The sequence below is a fragment of the Zerene cesonia genome, chromosome 24 (assembly GCF_012273895.1).
Source record: "Zerene cesonia ecotype Mississippi chromosome 24, Zerene_cesonia_1.1, whole genome shotgun sequence".
Lineage (NCBI taxonomy): Eukaryota > Metazoa > Arthropoda > Insecta > Lepidoptera > Pieridae > Zerene > Zerene cesonia.
In genome coordinates, this window is record NC_052125.1 from 1328844 (window position 1) to 1349408 (window position 20565).

At 35.5% G+C, this 20565-nt stretch overlaps 1 protein-coding gene across 1 annotated transcript in view; it reads left to right on the plus strand.

The window, feature by feature from the left end:
- LOC119836340 (bromodomain adjacent to zinc finger domain protein 2B-like) overlaps positions 1–20565 on the plus strand; it is a 62284-nt gene that overhangs the window by 12553 nt on the left and 29166 nt on the right. Inside the window, exons 2-15 of the mRNA XM_038361642.1 lie at positions 517–642; positions 6659–6750; positions 9647–9805; positions 11289–11460; positions 11964–12055; positions 13070–13213; positions 14552–14673; positions 15599–15690; positions 16561–16578; positions 16968–17052; positions 17571–17690; positions 17793–17904; positions 19166–19258; positions 20089–20214. Of these exons, the coding sequence (XP_038217570.1) occupies positions 6666–6750; positions 9647–9805; positions 11289–11460; positions 11964–12055; positions 13070–13213; positions 14552–14673; positions 15599–15690; positions 16561–16578; positions 16968–17052; positions 17571–17690; positions 17793–17904; positions 19166–19258; positions 20089–20214 (1420 nt within the window). The 5' untranslated portion in view covers positions 517–642; positions 6659–6665. The remainder of the gene's footprint in view (positions 1–516; positions 643–6658; positions 6751–9646; positions 9806–11288; positions 11461–11963; positions 12056–13069; positions 13214–14551; positions 14674–15598; positions 15691–16560; positions 16579–16967; positions 17053–17570; positions 17691–17792; positions 17905–19165; positions 19259–20088; positions 20215–20565) is intronic.

The following is a 20565-nucleotide window of genomic DNA, read 5'->3' on the forward strand; positions in this document are numbered from 1 at the left end:
AAAGCAGTGGTGGCTCAGTGGTGAGAACCTCGGAATTCAAAATCGATAAGTCGGGGTTCGAGACCGGGCAGAGCGTGCAGGAAATAAAGTGATTTTTCAATTTATCTGCACATGTGAATAACATCACCACTGCTTAAAACGGTGAAGGAAAACATCGTGAGGAAACCGGCATGTCCAAGAATCAAAAGTTCGACGACATCTGCCAACCCGCACTTAGCCAGCGTGGTGGATTTTGGCCTGATCCCTCATAGGAGGCCTGTGTCCCAGCAGTGGGAACATATATGGGCTGATGATGATACTTTATGACGCCAAGTCAAGGGTTTTAGGTACTTTTATTATCTTATATATAAAATTTTCGATTGCAATGAAATTTTGCACGTAGACAGCTGGACAACTGGAATAATATATAGGCAAATTTTTATCCTGATACTCCTACGGGATACGGACTTACGCGGGTGTAACCGCGGGGCGCAGCTAGTCTAAACATAAACCTAATCACCCCATCTCTTGTTTCAGATAGGATCAGTGACAGTGTGTTAGTGCAGTGCAGTGCAGTGCAGTGCAGTGCAGTGTGTGTGTGGTGAGATGAAGTACCACTCGCGAGACCGACAGCGAGGTGCTGGATGTTAGGTATTACTGAAGGTGAGAGGTTTACTGCATGTTAGTATTTTGTCATAGTCGGCAATGGAGCTGGTGGGTCGCCTGATGGTAAGCGCTACCACCGCCCGTGGACATTTGGAGAGGTGAGGTTGATTAAAGATCTTAGAAACGAAACAAGATTTTTTTTTTTAATTAAAGACTTTTTAATGGATTTTAAACGTGATTTAATCATTATATTACTAACCCCACCCTCCAAGACATGTAACATCTCAGTATCCCCGTGACCACGCTCGCTGTAAAGTGTTCGAAACGTCGGGTTAATAATATAATGAATAAATCGTGTTTAAAATCCGTTTAAGTCTTTAATTTCTAAATGTATAATACTCGCGTAAAATCAAAGAGAAGAAAATGCTATTAAATTTTTTGTTAAAATAATTATTTGTTAGTTAATATGTCAGCCCGATATTTTTTACTTTTACATAGGCCTTTTCTAAGGCAAACAAAGATTATTTCTTCGATCCTAGTACTTCACTTCACAATCCTACTAATATTATAAACGCGATATTTTACAAGTATGGATGTATGGATGTTTGTTACTGTTTCACGCGAAAACAGCTTATCGTATCTGTATGAAATTTGATACAAAGAATTATATTCTGGATAAGCTGCCGTAGGAATATCGGAATAAAAAGTTTTCTATGTGTCATTCCAGTTGTCCAGCTAAATACATACGAAATTTTATAGCAATCGGTTCAGTAGTTTTTGCGTGAAAGAGTAACAAACATCCATACATACATACATACATCCATCCATACATACTTACAAACTTTTTATAACATTAGCAGGATCAACATGCTAGCGCGGAGTTAAATCTCTCGCAATTAGCAACGAATACCATGGAATTAGGTCAACCATTTTCCAGATATGATGTCATTGAATCATTATATGAGTCACTTTGGAGTATCTCGTCAGTGTGATCTAGCTAATTCGATGTTTGGCCACGATAGTCTATTGGGATGGCCAAACTTATACTTTATTACACCATGCCATTCTAGACTGAAACTCCAAGTCACCTGGAGCCACTGAAAATCAGTGATGGTTAGGTAACTTTACCATACCATCTTGTACTGAGCTGGCTCCTTTTATCAATATTCATTGCCACATACCACCTAGTGGACAAACACTAGATGATTCTTACATATATATTTAATAATTTTTTGTTTTCTTTTTTCTATTTCTGTTTATGTTGTTTTAATTGAGATTTTTTTATAGTTCTAGTTCTCTATCTAGTTGTGTTCATATGTTTTTGATTTCCTTATGTGATGTTGACAATAAATGTGTTTATTATTATCTTATATCTTTAAACGAGCAATTTTTGTATATATATCTATCTATATATATATAAAATTCTCGTGTCACAGTTTTCGTTGCCATACTCCTCCGAAACGGCTTGACCGATTCCTCTGAAATTTGGTAAGCATATTGGGTAGGTCTGAGAATCGGCCAACATCTATTTTTTATCCCGATATTCCTACGGGATACGGACTTACGCGGGTGAAACCGCGGGGCGCAGCTAGTATTATATATAATTGTAATCTCGGAGTCGGCTCCAGCGATTTTCATGAAATTTAGTATATAGCGGGTTACGGGGGCGATAAATCGATCTAGCTAGGGATCTTTTTTAGAAAATGTCATATTCCTGTTTTATCGACTTAAACTTACTTTTTTAACAAATAGAAGGCGTTTGAGTAGTCCCAATTTATTATGACTCTTCCTGACATCTATTGGCGAATAATAATACTATTTTTTGGCGAATAATTAAAGTTAAAACAAAAAAAAAAATACCGATCAAAGCTCGGTCATCCAGGTACTTATTATTAAATGCGCAGGAGATCTTAGCCTCGCAGTCATCTTGTTTTCTCATAAGCGGGTAACTGAGCAGGTACGCCTGATGGTAAGCGATCACCGCCGCCCATGAGGGTATAGGGTGGATAGGATGGCTCTGCGTATGCATGCCCGCTTTTAAGGGGTAAGGGAAAGGAATGGATTGACGACTGGAAAGAAGGAATAGACTAGGAAGGGTGAGGAAAAGGAAACGGGACTGTCATATATATTTGCTTAGCAATAGAGTTGCACGTGTTGCGGAGTTTATGCGATATTTATTTATTAACTAGCTGCACCCGGCAAACGCTGTTCTGCCTTACTCTTTTCATTTAGGGGGATGAAAAATAGATGTTGGCCGATTATCATAGATACCGGATAAGCACAAAAAATTTCACCAAAATCGGTCAAGCCGTTTCGGAGGAGTATGGCTGATGGCAACGAAAACTGTGACACGAGAATTTTATGTATTAGATTTATTTATATTTTACGCTTGAAAATGTACATGAATTTCAAGGTTTGGATGTCTTTTACACTAGCTGATCACCCCAGCTTCGCCTGTGGTACATTTATAGCCTACTAACTGCGCCCCGCGGTTTCACCCGCGAGTCTATATCCCGTAGGAATATCGGGATAAAAAGTTGCCTATATGTTATTCTAGTTGTCCAGCTGACTACGCACCAAATATCATTGCAATCGGTTCAGTAGTTTTTGCGTGAAAGAGCAACAAACACACACACATCTTTACATACTTTCGCTTTTATAATATTAGCATGATATGATATTAGTAGGACTACCTGTTCGCCCCGGCTTCGCCTGCGGTACATTTATAGCCTTTGTCACTTACTGAAGTTACAGCTTTCCAGTGGTGAAAGAATTTTTGAAATCGTCCCAGCAGTTACGTGAAAACGTTACAAACATACAAAAATACTTAGGTTTTATCTGTTTGATATGAAATCAAATCAAATATTTATTTCAAAAAGAAACAGTAGTACAAAAATAATACAGACCCTGACCATCGAACTAGTGGTGACCTGGATCTCAATGGCCAGTTTCTTCCCCATCTTTTCCATCCATATAAAAGTTTCCAGCACTACAGAGTTCAATAAAAGAAAAATTAAAAAAAAAATAAACATCGTAGGTATAAGGTCTAAATGTCATATCTATAACGTGTTAATATAAATAGTTTTATTTGTCTCCTTTCTTTTTCTTTAATGTTAATTAAGTGCAATAAAGAATAAATAAATAAACGTGTATGTGTGTTTGTTGTGTGGATATATTTATTCATCATAAAAAATACGGTTTTAAACCCAATTTCATCAAATTCACATATTTTCTGACACCGCCAGCTCACTGTGACTTACCGACAGCGCGAGGTGAACGACCCCCAGTTGATGAGTTCACTATATTTGAAGTAATCCTAACGACTTCACACGTGACGTTATCTGTTACTATTCCTTCTTAACCGACTTTGAAAAGGTGATTTTTCACTTCACAATCGGACTGAATTTTGACGTATTTAGAAGAAGATATTGTAACACGCTTTTATTAGTTTCTTTTTATGAAAATAATAACGACTCCCTTAGACTTGATTTTAACCCACTTTAAACGGATAGATTTAATTCAAACTCTGTTCACTGATCAAGGATCTTGTAAAAACTGGATTCTAAATTCCAGGCGTTATGTGGGTTGATATTAATGACGTCAGAGCATAACCTAGGTCAATTGGCATACTTTCTCTCGGCCACGCTGCGAACAGATTTGACCTTCAATTGCTAAAGGGTCATGTTATACTGAAAGACTTTGACCCTAGTTTTCTCTTGTTATTTAGTTACCTTTTAGATACTAGGCGTCGTCCGGTGGTCGAAATTCGAAATCGTATCGTAATCTATCCAGCCGTTTCAAAGTGATGGAATAAGAAACCTAAACAAACACGGTATATTAAATCAAAAGATAAATAACATATTTAAAAATCTCTGCATATATTTGGAAGATAAATTTATTCGTTACGCAAATTCAATACGTAATCATAGAGACATAAAGATGATTATTGTTTATTTCCTTTGTCTCTAATTATGTAAACATCACGGTATGGAAAAGTGTGTAATATTATGTAAATGATGCATAGTTTATTATGAATGAGACAAACATCCTACCGTTCATTAGTTGGATTTCATTCACGGCGAGGTTAATAAAATAATATAATACTAGCTGCGGCCCGCGGTTTCACCCGCGTAAGTCTGTATCCCGTAGGAATATCGTGATGATAGTTGTCTATATGTTATTCCAGTTGTCCAGCTATCTACTTACCAAATTTCATTGCAATCGGTTCAGTAGTTTTTGCGTGAAAGAGCAACAAACGCACACACATCCTTACAAACTTTCGCATTTATAATACTAGTAGGATAGTAGGATTCATCACAAATAGTTCAAAACATTGCTTCGTAGTCATGAAATAAGGTAAAATAGTACTTGTCCACTGCACGTATGGCGATAAGTATTCAACAGATTATCTATAGGGTATAACAATAATCTATAGTAATACTAGCTTTTGCCCGCGGCTTCGCACGGGTTAATTGGGAGTAGTTTAATAGATGTTATTACACATATAAACGTTAAAAAAAAACATCAAAATCCGTTGCGTAGTTTTAAAGATTTAAGCATACATAGAGACATAGGGACAGAGAATGCGACTTTGTTTTGAACTATGTAGTGATAATAAAGAGGAAAAGTTTTTTTGTTTACTTGTACCCTAAAGGCTCCGAAAATACTCGTACGATTTTGATTTTTTTTTCACCAAAAAAAAGCTACATTATTCCCGAGTGCTATAGGATACTTTTTACCCCGGAAATGTACCACGGGCGAAACCGGGGCGAACAGCTATTTTTTTATATTTATTAAGGTTACTCGTTTAATGATCCTGCAGGACAGGCATTGCCTCGTGCGGGATCTAATGATTTGGTTTTTGTATCTTAATATTTAACGTTAAGAACCTTAGACTAGTGTGTGTTATTTGAGATTCTTATGTGTGTGTTATAGTAATAGACTTCATTTTTTTTTAAATAACGATAATATTTTATAAAGCATTTCAATGCTATAAAACTAAAAATTAAATTTAACAAAGGCCGCGTTCCATCGATACAATATTGTAATCATTGAAATAATGTTTCGTATTGTTTGTGATGGTTCCTAATCATATCAATAGATGGCATGGGGTGCCCCTTAAGCACATGAAACCGAAAGAGTAGAAGAAATTCGATTACTGTGGCGGGATCACGGGTTAGAAGCTAGGCGTTGATACGGTTTGGCAAATACGCGGGTTCGAATCCCGCCTAGTGATCAAAATTTTTTCTATTCTTTCAAAATTTCTCAACAGTAATATATCCAGATAGGATATCTTGGTAGTCTGAGGTTACTTTAAATTTGTAAATTGATTGTATTCAAATAAATGATTCATGATAAAACTTATAAACGAGAAGTTTGTAAGACTGTATGTTTATAACGACTTTGATAACGTACTTGGAACTTACGTTATCGTTAATTCAATTTTCTCTGAGAAACCATTCTTCTATCAATATTTAAATTCAATATTATACTCATATGCGGTATTTCACTCAAAATTCGCCTATATATATGTATATTGAGAGTACGTACCACGAGTGAAGCCAGGGCGAGCAGCTAGGAATTAATAAGTATTTAGATCAACCGTCGATAATTCTACTATCCTATCCTACTTCCTAATAATATGATATATAATATCTTACTAATATTATAAATGCGAAAGTTTGTAAGGATGTGTGTGCGTTTGTTGCTCGTTCACGCAAAAACTACTAAATTGATTGCAATGAAATTTGGTACGTAGACAGCTGGACAACTGGAATAACATACAGGGAACTCTTTATCCCGATATTCCTACGGGATACGGACTTACGCGGGTGAAACAGCAAGGCACATCCTTACAAACTTTCGCATTTATAATATTTGTAGGACGTACGTTTCGAACAGTTTACAGCGAGTGTGGTTGTTGTGTGGTGTTTTTAAATAAATGTTTTATATAGCTATTAAAATGTTTGTAAATACTATCGCATTAGTACAAAATCGACCATGAGACGATATTTAAACATGTGCCTTTCGTCGCGTGTATCTTTAATAGTGAACTTATGTTTTCTCTTTTCAGGAGTGGTATGGATAAGGAGACGGGGGAAGGCGGCGATGCGACCGCTAAGCCACCGCCTGACGGCCAGTTCGACCCCTCTGGACTCTTTGGAGGTGAGTCTCAGTTCTGATATTGGATGTCTATTGACAAACATTATTATGATGAAAGTTTCATGATATTATAAAAAGAAATATAATTATGGATAATTTTAATTCATAAAATTCGAAAAATAAATTTATAAGTCATTGAATTTTATAATATATACAATCTTATTTCTGTAACATATGTGCAGTGCTAAAACAGAGAAAAGGTAAAAGGTATATTTAGAAATTAAAGACTTAAACGCGATTTATTCATTATATTATTAAACCGACGTTTCGAACACTACAGCGAGCGTGGTCACGGGGAGACTGAGGTGTTACATGTTTTTAAGTACGTTTAAAATCCGTTTAAGTCTTTAATTTCTAAATGTACCTTTTACCTTTTCTCTAGAATATCTATTCTAGAATATCTATTTCGTCTGTCTATAATTATTATTTGAACGTAAATATTAGAATAGTACCTACTGTTGATACATTTTTTCAAATTAGCGAGTTTATATACATTAGTTTCGTGGGCGTCTTTTCCCACGCCCACGATATTTCTATTTATTATGCTCATTGAAATACAAACACGATACTGACGTGAAAACCACACCAGAATCATCTACCCGTTTCGGAGAACGGGCGTTCTACACAAACATCGCACAGACAAACAGAGAAAAAGTCTAATAATTTTTACGCTATATCTATCACACTATCACACTAATATTATAAACTAGCTGCGCCCCGTGGTTTCACTCGCGTAAGTCCGTATCCCGTAGGAATATCGGGATAAAAAGTTGCCTATATGTTATTCCAGTCGTTCAACTACCTACGTACCAAAATTTATTGTAATCGGTTCAGTAGTTTTTGCGCGAAAGCACAACAAACACACACGTCCTTACAAACTTTCGCATTTATAATTTTTTTTTTTTAATTTTATGTCACTGGTGGCAATGTAGCTGGTGGGTTAGATGTTTGTCTGTCAATCACGCTGAAACTATTGAACGAATTTTGATTAAATTTGGTATACAGATTACAGACAGGGTATGAGCTGACTTGGGTAATAGGATAGTTTTTATCCCGTTTAAATACACTCTTGAGATAAAACAGGAATTTTGATATCCGGGCGGAGCCGGGTCGAGCGTCTAGTAACACACTCAATGTGTACACATTTCATAGTATTGATACTAAAAAATGGTCATAATAAAAACTTCCTGAAAAATACATATTTCGCAAAAATATCCTTGTCACTGTATGGCTCCTTACACGATCATGTAATGTCAATGTGTGCCAAAGAATTTATGGGGTACATCCACGGTTGTACATGTCACGCAATAATGCATCTTATTGCAATGAGATACGGTTTAAAATCAATCGCCGCGCAAACACCATAAGTAAAACCGACGCAGGTTATTGAACTTGTGCATTGCGAGGATTGTATTTGCTGATCGCGTGGTCTGTATTGCCATGTGCCAAGGTTGATTATCGTTTGACGCGACGTTGACGCGGTTATGGAAACGATAGCTGTTGATTTTTCAGATGAATCTTTTATCTGTTTCTACGTTTACAATTGAGGATAGTACATTATATTTGTATGTGCTGTTATGTACATCCTATGTATAAATATAAACGCGAAAGTTTGTAAGTATGGATGTTTGTTACTCTATAAAGCGAAAACAGTTTATCGTATTTGTGTGAAATTTGGTACAGAGATAGATTATAGTCTGGATTAGCATATAGGCTACTTTCTACTTGGATACCACGCGAGTGACTCCGCGGCTAACAGCTAGTAGTTATGTAATGATAATTACTAAAAATTTAAAATGTAATATGTAATTACTAGCTGAACCGGCAAGCTTATTATTTAGGGGTATAAAAAATAGATCTTGACCGATTCTTAGACCTATCTGATATGCTCACAAAATTTTATAAAAATCTGTCCAGCCGTTTTGGCGGAGCAAATAACATTGTGATTACAATTTTATATACATACATAGTATTAGCACATATTATTGTATAAATACTACTTAAGTATTAAATATTTGTGATGAACTAGTGAATCGTTTTATGTTTGTTTATCTGTGACTTTGACCCGGTTAAGCTGTAAGAGGCATGTAACTAGATCGCTGATGTTACAAGAACATACTTAAAATACTTGGTTTTAACCGACTTACGAAAAGGAGGTGGTTATCTGTATTTTCATGTATTTCTTATGTCAGTGTTTGATTTTGTCTAATTAGGTTTAGTTATCTCATTTTTCTCTCGAAGTTTGTAAGAAAAGAGAAAATTAACTAAAGTTTAAGTTAAGTACTTATTTATTTACAACTTTTTAAGTAACATATAAAAGTAAACTTAACACCAATCTATCTTTCTATCTGTCAATCTGTCTATCTATCAATCTATAATATGTGTTTTTATTTATATATAATTTTAACGAAATTGTCATTTCTAAAAACAACTCTATCCATAAAAAAAAATTACCGACGTAACCCACGAAGTTATCGAGTCATAAACAAAACAAAAAATGCAGTCGAATTGAGAACCTCGTATTTGAGAACATCGGCTTAATATAGGCAGCAGTCAAAGGATTTAAATTTCAGTTCAAATTTGAAACTTAACCTTAGCACAATAAGACTCCAAGTCTTATAAGACTCACCTTTTAAATTTATAAGTATAATATTAATAAGTTTATTATTTAACTAGCTGCGCCCCGCGGTTTCACCCGCGCAAGTCCGTATCCCGTGGGAATATCGGAATAAACAGTTGTCAATATGTTATTCCAGTTATTCATCTATCTACGTACAACATTTCACAGCAATCGGTTCAGTAGTTTTTGCGTGAATGAGCAACAAACACACACACATCCTTACAAACTTTCGCATTTATAATATTAGTAGGATATTAATAAGTTTGTTAATAATTTCAGCGTATTGGGGGAGGGATGGAGGCGGCAGCGCGGCGCAGGCGCAGGCGCAAGCTCAGGCGCAGGCAGCCCTCTTCGGTTTCGGGTCGCGGTACCCCCCGCCAACTACCCTTGGGGTGGCGGCTAACCAGGCAGCTTCGTTGGGGCTGCACCCTGCTGCAAGTAAGTAGCTATCATCATCACCAGCTCATAAATGTTCCCTTGGCAATGACAGGCCACCTTTACAGGCTCAGGATATTTCCTTCATCATTTCGAGTAATTGTGTCTTTTGTTTTTATAAAATTATAGTAGAAGATCCTGCATAAGGTTGACTTTCATCTATGTTTTGTTTTATATGTTGGATGAAAATAAATTTTTACACATTAAACGTGTTTCTAAGATATATAAATAGGGTAGGTACCCTTCAAAATTTGGTAAAGACTATATCCTAAATGATAAAAAAAGTTGTTAAAAATTTCACGCACTTAGGTAACTCTGGGAAATGTATAACACTGTCCAAATAAAGAAATCTAAAATACAAGAGCTGTAATTTTCTTTTCCGGACACTATTTACAAGGGACCTTAAATAGTGTCCGTAAAAACACTGAACCAACACTGAATCTAAATAGCAGGGATCAGAAAAGTTTGTACCGTGTGCGTTCGTAAGGGAGATCCCGGGAACCCCTCATTACCTGCGCCGAAGTAGGCCACCGTGAGGTTTTAGCTAGTAAGAGTCTGGCATAACCTTTGGTACCACCCCCGAAGTGGCAAGGTATCCATGAAGTATTTCCTCACGTTAAAAAAAGGGAAAAGTTTGGCAATTTGATAGCTGTTACAAATCCTGTGTGATGCAGTTCACTGGGAGTTTGTTCGTTTGTCGGTAGACAATATTATAAGCTACTAGCTGCACCCGGCAAACGCTGTTCTGCCTTACTCTTATCATTTAGGGGTATGAAAAATAGATGTTGGCCGATTCTCACAGATACCGGATAAGCACAAAAAATTTCATCAAAATCGGTCAAGCCATTTCGCAGGAGTATGGCAACGAAAACTGTGACACGAGAATTTTGTATATTAGATATATTTATGAACCAAGTTCCGAGAGATGTTTTATTTGATAAGATATAATTTTTCACTCGGTTGCTAAATGAGTGAATGTCAGCCTTATGTAAGATAGAGTTTAAGAAGGATGGTTAGTGATAAGTTTAGAAGTGCTACTCCAACTCTGCGATAATTCACCACATTCTATACTTTTTAAATAAAAGTCTTAAGTCTTAAAATCTAAATGATCTAAATGAAGATTTAGGTGAGAGAAGAACTTACCGCCTCCTTGGTACAGTGGTTAATACATGTCTATAGAAGGTGTGCTGGGTTCGATTCCCGATCATGACTCTCAAAAAAAAATCGGTCCTGCAAGACACAGAATCATCTACTAGTCTTAAAAGAAAATCGATCATTAAAATAGGTATATATCATTTGTCCCATAGGGGACACGGGACTTCAATTTTAATATATTAGTTTGATTAATTCAACAATAATCATTAAACAATAATTTATCTTCCCAAAAAGTATTGTGACAGATAGATATTAAGATCTCTTGCTCCTACACTTGTATTCCCTGTTTCTATTTTTTACATATTCCTGATTCAAAAATTATTATTTCCAGGTGCAGCATGGTGGTCCATGGCGTCACATCTCGCCGCGCAGGATTACCTAGCGCGCCTGCAGGCGTCTGGCCTCAACTTCCCCCCTCTTGGTGACCCCTACGCGACGCTATCAGCCCTCTCCGGGGGGGTGAAACAGCCGAAACAGCATAAACAAGCGGGGCGAAATGAGAGGTGAGCATTAGAACGTTTTAGTATTGGTAATGTGAAAAATGTATTGTATGGTAGCGTTTGAACATGATTAGTTTTATATTTTAAGAGTGTATATGTCACTACAGGCCGGCAAAACACCTGTAACACCTGGGTGGTGGTGAGCGCTTAATCAGGTGGCCCATCGGCTCTTTTGCTTGCTCTGTTATAAAAATGTAGCTATCCTTGAACTACACATGAAATTTTCATATGGTTATTGTATTCTAAAGAATATAAACCATTAAATGTTATACTCTTCATTATTGTATACTATCCGTTATATATATTATCTAAACAATTGTAGTCTTTATTTATACATAAAACATATTACATAGTTATAATAACGCCCAAACGCACACAAATACACTTACACAAAGTCTGTACTTTTGAAATATTTCCTATTGGTGATTATTCATTCATTCATTCATTCATTCAAAACAAAGAACTGTTTAACATTTATGTATTTATTTTATATTTATTAATTCCAGGTCAGGCAGATCGAGCACATCTTCAAGTGTGTCTAATAAAGACAAGAGTCCCTCAACGAGCACCAATTCACAGCACAACATGAACGATTGGGGTATGTTATATATTTTACATTTAATATACAAGAAATATATATTTGGATGCTACAAAGAAATTATATATAAGAATTAAAAATGGGAAAGGAAAATATTTCTGGATATTAAAGATTTATTTATCACTAAAATATAGAAATCACATATAAGATAATTAAAAAGAGAGACTTTTAGTTTATACATTTTGTTATATAAGCACCATTAGAAAGAAGAATGGACGAAATAATGTTTATTTAACACCACCACATAATGGTAAATAAAAAATAAATAAAAAATGGTTGCCTGTAAAGTCGGTTTTACGGGCGAAGATTTTACGTGACAACGTCTTTTTTTCCAACGCCAAGAACGCTCGAGAAAGACAGAGACAGAGACACAAGCACGCGCCGATTCAATGCGCCTAATTCTCTAGTGCAGCGCGCGCGGCGGACCGATCATAGTTCGGTGACTCATCGTAACGTTACCGGGCGTTACACTTTTTCATGAGTGACTCCGAGCCGCAACCTAATTTAAGACGTTGTCACGTCAAAAAGTAATCTTATGATTATTAGCATTTGTTTACAACAAAAGTAAAACTTTTCTCTACATAAAAATTATATAATACTAGCCGCACGCCGCGGCTCCGCCCGTGTAGTCATTTATCGTAATTGAAATAATATAAACTATCCTATCTTTTAAAATGCATCAAACTGCACATCGTGCGTAAATATGATTAAAATCGGTTGAGTTCTTTAGGAGCCCATCGCCGACAAACAAGGCGACATGAAATTCATATATATTAAGATTCACACTTATATTCAAGTGTATATATCTTATATATAAAATTCTCGTGTCACAATGTTACTCTCTATACTCCTCCGAAACGGCTTGACCGATTCCTCTGAAATTTGGTAAGCATATTGGGTAGGTCTGAGAATCGGCCAACATCTATTTTTCATACCCCTAAAGGATAAGAGTAAGGCAGAACAGCGTTTGCCGGTTCAGCTAGTATTTATATAATATCACATGTATCATTACAGCATCAACCTACGGCTTCCCAAAGACATCATCACCATCAACGATGGCATCTCAGTCGCTATCCAGCCTCGCTTCACTCAACAACCTGGCCCAACAACCCTTGCAGAGTAAGCCAGCCAGCAAACAACCTCAACCACCGCCTAGCAGTAAGTGTTCCGATATTTTTTATTGAATAAATCTATATTATTTAAAATAATAAAGCTGAAGTTTGTTTGTTTGAACGCGCTAATCTCAGGAACTGCTAGTTCTATTTGAATTTTTCAGTTTTAGATAGCCCATTTATTGGGGAAAGCTTTAGGCTATATATGTACCACGGGCGAAGCCTGGTCAGGCCGCTAGTATCAATATTAATATAATAAAGCTGATGAGTTTGTTTGTTTGAACGCGCTATTCTCTTGATCTACTGGTCCGATTTAAAAAAATCTTTCGGTGTTAGATAGCCCATTTATTGAGATAAATGCGAAAGTAACTCTGTCTGTTACGCTTTCACGCCTAAACCACTGAAACGATTTTGATAAAATTTGGTATGAAAATAGAATTAAACTTGGGAAAGGGCATAGGCTACGTTTTATCGCGAAAAAGGGGTAGAAAGGGTTGAAAGAGGGGATGAAAGTTTGTAAAGTTCGTTATTGTCACACCAATTTTTATGAAACTTGGCATGAAGATGGAGCTAGGATGACATCTATTTCTACTCCGAACTTAACGCGTGCGAAGACACGGGCAAAAGCTAGTAATATATAAAACCCATAGGTGGACTGATCTATCACCGCACAGCCCAAATTAATGGACCGATTATATAGGCATCCGCTAAGAAAGCATCGTAATAAATTCCTCCCCCAAGGGAATAAAATAAGAGACGAAGTTTTGTACCATGAAAATTTATTTTATGCGGACAGGGCGGTGGGCAACAGCTAGTAATAACATCCTACTATCCTACTAATATTATAAATGCGAAAGTTTGTAAGGATGTGTGTGTGTTTGTTGCTCTTTCACGCAAAAACTACTCAACCGATTGCAATGAAATTTGGTAGGTAGACAGCTGGACAACTGGAATCACATATAGGCTTTTTATCCCGATATTCCGACGGGATACGGATTTACGCGGGTGTAGCTAGTACTGTAATTATCTTACTATATTTCACTTAGTTAGTTAGTAGGATTAGTATATTTAAACAGTTTAATAAATTTTATTTAGTCATTGCATCCTATACTACTTCCTACTAATATTATAAATGCGAAAGTTAGTGAGGATGTATGTATGTGTATGTGTGTGTTTGTTACTCATTCACATAAAAACTACTGAAGCAATTGCAATGAAATTGGTACATAGATAGCTGGACATTTGGAATAACAAATAGACAACTTTTTATTCCGATATACCTACGGGATACAGACTTATGCGGGTGAAACCGCGGGCTGCAACTAGTAAATTTATTTATGATTTTTGCACAAATAAAATAAACCAATATTCTAAACTTTTACAGGAAAATCATCAAATAAGGAAAAGGAACGGGACCTGTCAGTGCTTCGTAGCGAGTTGATGCTCGCTCAGGCGGCGGCTCAGGGCGCCTACCATGCGGCTGTGGCCGCCGCTGCTAAGGGCAAGGTGAGCTGTGCCAAATGTCTAGTGTAGTGTAGTGTAGTGTGGTGTGGTGTAGTGTAGTGTAGTGTGGTGTGGTGTAGTGTAGTGTAGTGTGGTATGGTGGAGTGTAGTGTGGTGTGGTGAGGTGTGGTGTAATTATGATATAGTAATATTCACTCAGATAGATGAATACGATCGGATTAAAACATAAAATAGATTTATTTATTTATTTGTTTATTTATTTAAATATATTTCAGACTATCCTATCCTGCTAATCCTACTAATATTATAAAGTCTGTACGCAAAAACTACTGAACCGATTGCAATGAAATTTGGTACGTAGAGCTGGACAACTGGAATTACATATAGGCAACTTTTTAATCCGATATTCCTACGGGATACAGACTTACGCGAGTGAAACCGCGGGGCGCAGCTAGTTTATGATAAATTGAAATTATGCAAGTCACCAAGGATGACTCGGTAAACCAAAGAACATAGATTTAATTTTTAGTTTTTATAGCCTTTGAAATGCTTTTATAAAAAATTTCTTCTTTTTTCAAAAAATTTATCAAAGAACACAGAGCCTACTATAACTTGCATTACCTTCTGTAGTATTTATTCTCTTATTGAAAAAGTTATGTATCCGCTTTTAATATAAATTTCATTTGTATGTTTAATATAAATTCCATCTGAAATAGAAAATGAAGCTTCATGATATTCATATGCTTGAAAAATAGAAAAATAAAATCGTAATAAAAAAGTAATGAATAATTTTTGAGATATTTGAGAAAAGTTATTGTTTATTGTTGCATGATGGGCTCATGTTACTGTTAATCCTGAAGTAATTAAAATTATAGTACTTTGTAAACAAATTTGGAATGGGTTTAATGCTATAATATTTTGCAGATAAGTTAAAATATCATAAATACATTTTATATTTCTGTTTCAGAACATGCCATTATATCCTTTTGGAATGCCAGGGTCTGATAAGGATCGGCGTGGACTCGACTCCCTCACTGGTCTACCGCATAACTTACTGAGGTATTATTTTATTGACTTATATAAATATTGGTTTACTTCAAAAATATGAATCTAATTTGTATTCCTTATTAAAAAAAAAAACAATTAAATTTGATCAAACTCTTATGGAAGTTATTTGCTATGTGAAACAGTAGTATTAAAGTTTAAAAGTTTCAGTACTGCTTTTTATTTTAACATTTTGAATGCTTTTAAAAGATATATGTTTAAAAGGAGTGGTTATAACTAGAGATATAATATGTATAACATGCTTTTATTAGCTTCACCTGTATGTAACAGGCCTAAGAATCGATTTTTGCCCACTTTAAACAGACAGATTTAATATTTACGTGGCCTTCCCGTGACCACGCTCACTGTAAAGTGTTCGAAACGTCGGGTTAATAATATAATGAATAAATCGCGTTTAAAATCCAAAGAGAGATTTAATTCAAAATGTACACTAATCGAGGATTGATAATTTTAATTCGTTTGGAATAATTTCCTAGCATATACTTTAGTATATAAAAATAGAAATATTTAAAAATAAGACCATATGAGACGATTTAGTGTAATATATCATTTAAACATGTTTTTTAGCTTTTCTAAACATATTTATTATTTAACATTTTTAGATAATTTTACTAATTTTTACAGTTCTCTTTTAACGCCTTATTGTTTGCTCACCCACCTCCTTAAATATCTCTTCCTACGCATTGCATTTGGTAGTCTGAAAGAGATCGCTACCCAGCGATAAGACCGCCATTTGTACATGTTTTTCTTTTATTATATGTTCCTTCTGTATTCCTTCTCTATCTTCTATGTATGCAATAAACTATAGAATAAATATATAAAATTATTTCATTTTAATTATTCCATTTCTTATTTCTTCTTTAGTGCTGCTCTGGAAGGAGGGTATGATAATAGTTTTATTTTTATTATATTTCATATATGTTTTTTATAAATTCATAAATAAGTCGATTGTTTGATAATCTGTCAAGGGCAAGTCGAATTTGCACAAAGCGTTCTTTACGAATAAGCTATTGAGAAGCTGCATAAATTAGCCGCCCATCAAATTCATGACCATACCAACGGTTGCTTTACCTCGATTATTTATTGTTTGTTTAAACGGCACCAGAAATTATCTATAAAAATATCACCGTAGAAATGAAATTTTTAAAATCGGTCCAGTTATTCTTGGGATAGTGCGGTCAATAAACGAACTTTTCAGCTTATTATCATTAAGGCAAAATATGATATATTAAATAAATAAATACAATAATAATGTTTTTTTTTATTTTCAGTGACCCCGCATCGGTGCTAGGCGGAGTTCGATTGCCCCCTGATACTGAAATAATTAAATATACCTCCTCACTAACTGGTCCTAAGGTAATAAGATATGTTTTTGAAGAAATTTTGAAAAGTTACATGCTTTTATAAGAGGCCATCCATAAATTACGTCACACGAAATTCGGCTTTTTTTGACCCCTCCCCCCTACTAGTCACAGCCTGTCACTAAGAATCCCCTCCCTCTGATGTGACGTCACACATGCCTACGTTACGACCTCCCCCTGCTACTTGGCAATAGGTCACATTTCGTTTATGCAGTCAAAGCATAAAAGAAGAAGCAGATAAAAAGATGCCTATATGTTATTCCAGTTGTCCAGCTACGTCTACGTACCAAATTTCATTGCAATTAGTAGTTTTTGCGTGAAAGAGCAACAAACACACACATACATCCTTACAAACTTTCGCATTTATAATATTAGTAGGAAGTAGGATTAGTAGGATTAACAAATTTAAAACTATTTCAATTTTCTAATTAAATTTTTTATACTACTGATGACAAAACTATTAATTTTACTTAATAATTATATTAATTATGGGTAATTTATTGACTCACTTAGGTACCAGCGGGGTCAACGAACCGAGGCCGCAAGAAGACAATATCTCTCGATCCGCCGCATGTATCTCTACATCCCTCCAGCGATCGGAGCACACCTTTACCCAACAAGCGACAAAAAGTGGTAAGGTTTTGTTTAAAAAAACGGGACGAACTACTAGTATAAACTAATAGTATTTCATTTTTTTAATATTTCCTTATTGTAATTTTAATGTTTTATTTGCAGGACGAGTATGGCAATTCTCGGTCATCCGTGGAAGTTATAAGGTTACCCAACAAACCGGATCGGACTAACTCCCTCGCAGCGACCCCACCGCCGAATTTATCAGACTACGCAGGTATATGGATGTTATATTCATAATTCATTTATTTTTCAAGCTTTTGTCCGCGGCTGCGCATGTGTTAAATTCGGAGTAGTTTAATAGATACCTTTACTAATACAGCTGAAGAGTTTGTTTGTTTGAGCGCACTAATCTCAGGAACTACTAGTCCGATTTGAAAAATTCTTTCAGTGTGAGATTGAGAGCCCATTTATTGAGAAAGGCTATGTGTGGTACATACATGGTGGTGGGCGAAGCCGGGGCGGACCGCTAGTATTACTCTATAGGTTAACTTTGGAATCACCCTATCTATTAAAAAAAACGCATTTAAACCCGTTGCGTAGTTTTAAAGATTAAAGCATACATAGGGATATAGGGACAGAGAAAGTGACTTAGTTTTATACTATGTAGTGATAACCATTGTATATAAAGATATTTAGTAATTAAACATTATTCAAATTGATTGTATTATAAACTATGTTATATTATGTTATATTGTTGTGATTTGTTTTGACAATTATGTGGATGTCATCATCATCAGCCCATATATTATATTCCCACTGCTGGGACACAGGCCTCCGGTGAGGGTTCGGGCCATGATCCACCACGCTGGCCAAGTGCGGGTTGGCAGATGTCACATGTCGTCGAACTTTTGATTCTTGGACATGCCGGTTTCCTCACGATTTTTTCCTTCACTTTTTCTTAGTTTTTATAACTATATTTAAAACTGCTTTACCAATAACCTTCGTTTAAACTGATTTTATTTTAATTAGCATAATTAAAATATATGTATAATAATAGTAATTATGTTGTTTGATAACGAGATGGGATTCGAACCCGCGTTGGTTTGACAAAACAAAAACACGGGTTCGAATTGCGCCCTAAATCATCGAATCAATTTTTTTTCTAAAAAAAATCTCTTCAAAATTTTCCTCATTTATAAAGCACTAAAGCACATCCTGCGCCCCGCGGTTTCGCTCGCGTAAGTCCGTATCCCGTAGGAATATCGGGATGAAAAAATTGCCTATATGTTATTCCAATTGTCCAACTGTCTACGTACCTAATTTCATTGCTATCGGTTCAGTAGTTTTTGCGTGAAAAAGCAACAAACACAAACACACACACACACACACACACACACGCACACACACACACACACACACACACACACACACATTCTTACAAACTTTCGCATTTACAATATTAGTAGGATTTCAACTGAATGCAATAAAACTAAGAAAGCAATATAATAAACATTAATATAATTTAATTGAATCAGGTATATCTCGAGAATTGCTACAAACGATAGCCAGTCAGAGCGGCGTGAGTTTGGCGGCACTTGAAAGACAGCTAGCGGGTGCCAACACAGCAGGTTAGTGCTTGCGACTAGTTATTGACTAGTTGCACCCGGCAAACGCTGTTCTTTTTTTTTTATGTCATAGCGGGCAGCTGAGCTGGTGGTTCACCTGATGGTAAGCGATCACCACCGCCCATAAACATTCGCAAAGGTAGTACCTCTGTGAATGCGCTGCCCGCTTTTATGGGGTAAGGGAAAAGGAAAGGATTAACGACTGGAAAGAAGGAACGGACTAGGACGGGTGAGGAAAAGGAAACGGGCCTCCGATGTTCTGCCTTACTCTTATCATTTAGGGGTATGAAAAGTAGATGTTGGCCGATTCTCATAGATACCGGATAAGCACAAAAAATTTCATGAAAATCGGTCAAGCCGTTTAGGAGAAGTATGGCAACGAAAACTGTGACACGAGAATTTTATATATTAGATACTGGCTGTAACCCGCGGCGTCTCTCGCCTGGTACCCGGGTGAAAATGGCCTATGTGTTAATACAGATTATAATCTATCTCTATACTTAATTTCATATAGATATGGTTAGCTGTTTTCGCGTGTAAGAGTGACAAACATCCGTCCATCCATTGATGCTTAGAAACTTTCAGTTTATAATATTAGTAGAATTTTATACTCCTGAATAGTTTTATGTTTAGTTGTTTTTATTACTTCGCATTGTTTATATTTAAAATTTGTATTTAATATCTATAATATGGAAAAAATAAAATTCATTCGCACATAGTTTAATTTTATTCTGAGTGCCTCAATTAACTGTTTTATTAATTTGATTTTTTGGAAAAAATGTTTACCAAGTATTCCTAAAATTGATCATTAATAAATAATTTATTTTTTTTAGCAGATTCAGGCCTCAACTTAAGTACTAAGTCGAACACTAGCTCAGAAGAAACCCCCATGGATTTAGGCGGGTCTAAATCCACTGAGGAGGATGCACCTCTTAACCTCTCATTAAAACCTACACCACGTAAGTTCAATAAATTTTAGCTTACAAATAATAATAAGTTCTAAACTCATAATCAACAGAAAAATATACAAATAGTATAAGCCATATACACCATGAGGTATTTTTATCTGTATTTTTTTTTATTTAAATAAAGAAAAAAAATGGCGACATAGAATTCCGCCTTAGGTTTTCTATTGTTTTATTTTTTACTGTTATCTGTTTTGTATATAAAAAAACAACTTATTGTTATTTAAATGCAATAGTTATCTTTATTATTGGAATATGGTTTTATCTTATAAATAAATAGTTTATTTTGTAACAAAAATTATTATTATAAAAACAAAAATGCTGTCTGAATATGTTTTTATTTTA